The sequence below is a fragment of the Arachis stenosperma genome, chromosome 7 (assembly GCF_014773155.1).
Source record: "Arachis stenosperma cultivar V10309 chromosome 7, arast.V10309.gnm1.PFL2, whole genome shotgun sequence".
Taxonomy (NCBI): Eukaryota; Viridiplantae; Streptophyta; class Magnoliopsida; order Fabales; family Fabaceae; genus Arachis; species Arachis stenosperma.
Genome location: NC_080383.1, coordinates 60762834 through 60769804, shown reverse-complemented (window position 1 = coordinate 60769804; position 6971 = coordinate 60762834). Strand labels below are relative to the sequence as shown.

Sequence of the window (6971 nt, the reverse complement as noted above, 5' to 3'; positions counted from 1 at the left end):
CAAGTACAACAAAAAGTTAATTATTAGAACTTGGAAATTCAAATGGTTTAAGAAAAGAAATTAGGTCATCACTTGACCAAGAACATCTTCAGCCAATAAGCAGAATATTTGAGATATCTTCGCAAATTGTTCCTGAAATCCACATAAATGAGGCCAAATCGAAAAGTGTACCCAGCATCCCATTCAAAATCGTCAAGAAATGACCATGCATAATAGCCTTTCACGTTAACCCCATCTCTGCGTACAAATTAGAGTGAAAAAAATAGTTAATGCAAAAATCTTCAATGGTTAAACTATATATATATATATATATATATATATATATATATATATATATATTGAACAAAGTAACAATATTAATAATAATTTTTTTTAAGTATTTTAATAAATACAATGGAAAGAAAACATTATCAACTTTTTATCTTTTTAATATAAAATATACATTTTTATTTTATTTAATTTAAAACAAATTAAAACCCACTTTGTTTTGATTCTCACTTTATTGCCTGAAGAAGAGATTTGAGATGACCATCATGGTATCTAATCCTGATACTATCTTTCAAGGCCTCTTTGATTGGCTTTGAAGCATTATTTGCTTCAGCTACACCTGTAAAATAATTTTGATACCAAAATAATATTAATATTGTTAATAATTATAATTTTTGAAAAATAAGAATTGAATGGCTTGAACCTAAGTTCGGGAACAAGTGAGTTAGGTTCGTTTGTAGTTGTTTATTTATTTATTTTTTCTTTTGAAAAAAAAAACACAAAAACATGGACAGATAAAAAGACTATTCCAAAAATAGTGCATGAATAGCCTCGTTAAAATATGGTGAGTTCTATGGTGTCTTTTTTATGGTGTTTAAATTGTCTAACTTGCTTTTAAAAATAAAAAATAAAATGTTTAAAACAAAAAGTAAAATATTTAAAATTTATTAAATATTATCTATTTGCTTTTTGTGGTAAGTTAGACACAATCTCAAAAGTATCATAACATTTACCTTAAAATATTCTTTAGCAACCACCTAGCAAGAAATGTATTGAAAAAAAAAACTAAAAATGAAGTTAGGAATGAGCATCCTTAGCCTGCAATGAAGGACTAAATTCATATAGGTATTTTAATTTAAAACACAATATTTGTCTACAGTGAAGAATTGTTTAATGTTTATATAAATTTTAACATATCAATCCTTTGACTGCCCTTAATGATACAAATTATACACAATAAACTAAACTTATTTCATGAGTGGACAGAAGCATTGAGAGTTGTGAAAATTAAGTTTTATCATATATTAAATATGTAGTTATGGAGGTCTAAGTTGTCTATAATAAAATTCTAGATAAATTATATTTAATTGCCAAGACAAATTTAAAACTGAATAATAAAAATGTACCATTTTCAGTAATGTAAATCGTTGGATTCTTATAGTTGTCCTTTATGTGTAACAAAAGATGGTGAAGTCCCTTTGGATAAATGAATAGCCAGTTCAAAGCGGTCTGCACAATCATAAAAATTTTGGTAATGTTATTTAGAAACTTTATCTAGCAACAACTAACTTTTTCTGGTTTTGTTTTCTTTGGTAACAACTTTTTTTTTCTAACTCTTGATAATCATTTTGAAAATAATAGTAAAAAGAAACATAAAAAATGGAAGAAAGTGTGAGCAAAAGAATTGTTACATGATAAAGGCTCCATAGTGCAGCAGTGATATCAGATAAAAAGGATTAGCTAGTAAAACTGAAGTTAGTTAGGTTGTTAGTGTGTTATGCAATTAGTAATCGATGCAGCAAATCAACTATAAAGATTAGTTAAAAATTGTATATAAATCTAGTGATATAGCTAGTTGAGGGTTAGTTTCCTTTAGATTAATTTTATATGAAATGAAATTAGATTCTTTCTTCTCTCCCTTTCTTTTCTCTCTCATAGTTAATCCTTCTTCTTGTTCCTTAATTTTATCTTGTTTCGTTCTCCTTTTTTCTCTTCTCTTCACATTTGAACTCACTTCACAGAGTTGATGAGAATTGCTCTGTTTCATCCATGGCAGTTTTAACATGGTGCAGTGAGTGTGGACTGAAGTAGAGACTTCGATCACGAGATCAAGTGTGGAAAGTCCTGATATGAAGAATCGTATAACTATAGAAGGATCTTGAGTAAGGAAGCTCGAGATCTGACGGTAGAATTTGACAATTCTCATAAATTGAAGTTTTTTTTTGAGAAATTAAAAAATTGAAGTTTTTTCTTTTGTTCGACATTCACCAGAAATGGCAGAACAAGTGCCGCAGAGCATTGACATTCAAGTTCTTGCAAACCTGTTGGATCAGGTTAATCAACTACAATCAGCTACAAGCCGAGTGAATGTGAATCCGATCATGGATCCAGTGAGTCCTTATTTTCTGCATCTTGGAGAAAGTCCAGAAATGCCTTTAGTTTCAATAATTCTTGGTGCGAACAATTATCATGCATGAGAGAGAGCTATGTGGAGAGCGTTAAAGTCAAAGAACAAATTAAAGTTTGTTGATTGTTTCATTACTAAGCCAACACAAAAAGACTTTTTATTTGAGGGATGGGATAGGTTCAACACCTATATTGTGTCTTGGTTGAACCTTTCTTTGAGTCCAGAGATAGCGTAAAGTGTCATCTGGATGAACAATGCCGCTAACAATTGAAATGCGCTGAAACACAGATATTATCAGGGTGACTTGTTTCGAATTGTGAAATTTCAAGAAGAGTTGTTTGCAACCAAACATGGTGATTTGAGTATCACTCCATATTTCAACAAATTAAAGGGGCTTTGGGAGGAATTAAACAATTTTTCTCCTGTACCAGCTCGTAAGTCTTGTGTTGAAGAGTGTGACTGTGGTCTTGATATTGTAAAAAAACACAAAGAAGACATGTGTGTGGTTAGGATGCTAAGAGGCCTCAATAATCAATATGTTGTTGTGAGATCACAAGTAATGCTCGTGAAGCCACTTCCCCACGTTGATGCTGCGTTTTCATTACTTTTGCAGCAAGAACGACAAAATGTGGAATCACTTGAATGTAGAACCTTGATGGCCAACTCAGATACAAAGTTAAATTTTTCCATGAACCCCCAAGCAAGCTCAAACATGAGACGGGGAAGAGGCTTCAGAGGTAGAGGCAGTAGAACTACTTATGGAAGAGGCGGCCGATCTCAAAGTTACAAGTAGTGCATTTTCTGTGGAAAGAGTGGCCACACTGAGGACACATGTTACAGAAAATAAGGTTTTCCACCCCATTTGAGAGCTGAAAATGGAGGAAGCATAATCAACAACATAATTGCTGATGAGCATGATGAAAAAGTCAGCAATGCACCTCAGGAAGTTCAACATGACTCCAAAATCTCATTTTTTGCAGATTAAAAGTTGGCATTATTGGCACTTCTAGAGAAGCAAAAACCACAACAACAAGGTTATAATCAAATCACTACAGTACCATCTAGCCAATGTATTGCATTCATCATGTCATTAGTTACTTTTAGTCATTGCTCTTTGGTCATTAGCTCAGGAGCCATTGGCCATGTCTCATATTCAATTAGTACATTTAAAAGCCTGTACCACATTAAACTTGTGCATATAAACCTACCTAATGGAACACAAACTGTCACAGATATAGCTGATACCATATATTTTACTGCCCAACTTCAATTAGTACATGCATTGTTTGTCCCAAAATTTAAGTTCAATTTGATATCAATATCGAAGTTGACTAACGATATGAAATACAAATTCATTTTTTTATGATTCCAATTGTAAGATACAGAATCCAATTTCCAAAATGAGGATTAGAGTAGTTGAACAAAGAAGGGGGATTATATGCATTTGAGAATTTAAGACCAGTCACAACAATAAATGTCATATTAGTATTGTCATATATGGTCTTACCTTACAATTCTGATAAAGATGTTTCAGAAGCAATTTGGTATATTAAACTAGGCCACATACTATCTTAAAGAATACATGTGATGCAGAAATCATATAGTTTTTTGAAAAATAAAGGTTACATTGGACCCTATGACTCCTGTCAGTATGCTAAACAGAAATGACTTTCTTTTTCTTCTAGCATGTTTAAGTCTGTGAATTTGTTTGAGTTAATACACATGGATATATGGGGATAATTGGAACAGTTTCTATTAGAGAACACAAATATTTCTTGACTGTATAATTGATAACAAAAGTTAAGATACTTGGATTTTTTTTCATAAAATCAAAGGCTGAGACAGCTTCTCTTATGTAAAATTTTATAAATCTTGCTTAAACACAATTCAATGTTTCTATGAAAAAGATCAGAACTGATAATGGCCTTGAATTCAAGTTAAACTCTTTCTATAATTCCAAAGGCATAGTGCATCAAACAACGTGTATTGAGACTCTTCAATCAAATGAAATTGTAGAAAGGAAGCATCAATACATTTTAGAAATAACTAGAGCATTAATGTTTCAAGCAAACATGCCAAAGGGTTTCTGGACATATGCACCAGCACAAGCTATTCATATTTTTAATCACATACCTAGAATTCTATTACAAAATGTTTCTCCATATGAAATTTTAAAAGGAAAATTACCTGAGATTGACTATATCAGGGTGTTTGGTTGCTTGGCATATGCTGCAGCCTTGACTGCTCATGGAAAGAAACTTGACAAAAGGGCCAAAAATATGTATATCTTGGACATAAACCAGGGACAAAGGTCTATTTTCTATTTGATCTATCAACTAGGGATATTTTTCTCTCTAAAAATGTTGTTTTCTATGAAAATATTATGCCTTTTGCATCAGATGCATTCTCTGATCCTGGTCAAGCACAAAAGCACACACCAACTAATATGCCTACTATATTCACAGATCCATTTGACATCACTTACAATACATCTTTAAAGAATCCATTGCATAACACTGTCACATGTTTACCTGCATCACAAATAAATGTTTTAGATACCATATTGCATAATCATGCATCCCATCCTGATTACATTGCTTCTGATTCAAGTGAGTTTCTAGAGCAATTAGCTCTAATTATTACTCATGATCATGTTCTCTTAGATGTATTTCTCAGAGGCTCATAATTTGAAGCCTCAGAAGTAATTCATCAAGATCACACTAGTCTTAGAAGATCAAATAGGACAAGAAGGCCTCCAACATACCTGAAGGATTTTCATTGTTTGATGTCTTTTGCAACAAATTCAGCTACTCCCAATTCTTTTTTATAGTATCCTGCTTCACAAGTAATTATCTCACTAAAGACAGACCCATTAGTTAAACCCATGCATGGAGAACCTAGGAATTATGATGATGCTATTACAGATGCTAATTGGAAGTCAACCATTGATAATGAATTTCTTGACTAAAGAATAATAAGACCTGGACTTTGACTAAACTCTCTGATAGTAAAAAAGCAGTGAATTGTAAATTGGTCTTCAAACTCAAACTTAACCCGGATGGCTCCATAGGGAGGTACAAGGGGCGGCTTGTGCCCAGGGTTTCTCTCAAACTCGTGGAGTGGACTATAAGGACACTTCAGTCCAGTGATAAAAATGAATACATTTAGACTTGTGATGGCTATTTCGGCTATAAAGCAGTGGCATTTACACCAATTGAATGTGAATATAGCATTCCTTCATGATGATTTAAATGAAATAGTCTTCATGAATCCTATACCAGGATTACAACTTTCAGAACTAGGCTTGATTTGCAGATTGGACCACTCTCTCTATGGATTGAATCAAGTGAGTAGACAGTAGAACACTAAGCTTGCAACATCCCTCACCAGTCTGGGCTATGTACAATCCAAACATGATTATAGCATGTTTACCAATATTAATTCAAAACATATTACTATAATTTTGGTGTATGTTGATGACCTTGTGCTAGCAGGTGATGATCTTAAGAAAATCAACCATATCAAACAGTACCTTCATAGCCTCTTCAAGATCAAAGATCTTGGTGAACTCACCTATTTTCTTGGCATGGAGATTTCCAGAGGCCAAAGGGAAATTACCATTTGCCAACAAAAATAATGCATTGATCTTTTTATGGATTATGGCATGCTGGATGCCAAATCAGTTTCGACGCCTATGGACTACACCACACATTTATCGAAGAGCTCATGCACTGCCCTTGAATCAACTTCAGAGTATCGAATACTTATAGGGCGACTGCTCTACCTTACCAACACTCGACTAGAGCTCTGCTATGCAGTGACAAAACTCAGTTAATTCCTTGATTGTGTGACAAACAAACACTTTGAGGCAGCTTTTGGGATCCTCAAGTATCTCAGGAGTGCACCAGTCATGGGTTTATTCTTCTCAGCTAATAGATTTACTCCCATCAGGATCCTCTAATAGTGATTGGAGGACATGTTCTAATTCACGAAGATCGATTACAAGGTATTATTTTTATCTAGATACTTCAATCATTTCCTGAAAAAGCAAGAAACATGATACAATTGCTACATCATCGTGTGAAGTAGAATATAGGGCCCTTGTAGCAACAACCAAGGCGGCACAATGGCTAAGTTTCATACTAGAAGAGTTGAAGGTAGACCAGAGGAGACTGATAACAATCTATGGAGATAGTCAGTTAGCTCTGCACATAGCCGCTAATCCCATCTTTCATGAATGGACAAATCACATAAAGATTAATTACCATGTTGTGTAGAATAAATGGCAAAAGGGAGTGACGAAATTGCTCCCAATTTCCATCACTGAACAAACAGCTGATATCTTGACAAAAGTCCTTGTCCCCAATCCATTTTGAGCTTGTCACGCCAAACTTAGATTAATCAAGGTATCCAATTCAAGTTTGAGAGGGGGTGTTACATGATAAAGACTTCATAGTGCGACAGTTATATCAGATAAAAAAGATTAGTTAGTAAACTGAAGTTAGTTTGGTTATTAGTATGCTATGCAACTGGTAACCGGTGCAGCAAGTCAATTATAAAGTTTAGTTAAAAATTA

General features: G+C 33.5%; 1 protein-coding gene across 2 annotated transcripts in view; it reads right to left on the bottom strand.

Annotated features, from left to right (window-relative positions):
- Positions 1–6971, bottom strand: part of LOC130940841 (vicianin hydrolase-like) — a 31486-nt gene continuing 24515 nt past the window's right edge. Inside the window, exons 11-13 of one of the 2 annotated variants that reach the window (XM_057869104.1) lie at positions 1395–1497; positions 499–607; positions 1–237 (exon numbers count right to left, since the gene is read on the bottom strand). In XM_057869104.1, coding sequence (XP_057725087.1) covers positions 69–237; positions 499–607; positions 1395–1497 — 381 coding nt within the window. In that variant the 3' untranslated portion in view covers positions 1–68. Of the gene's footprint in view, positions 238–481; positions 608–1394; positions 1498–6971 lie in introns of both variants that reach the window. The other variant, XM_057869105.1, reaches the window with a different exon arrangement.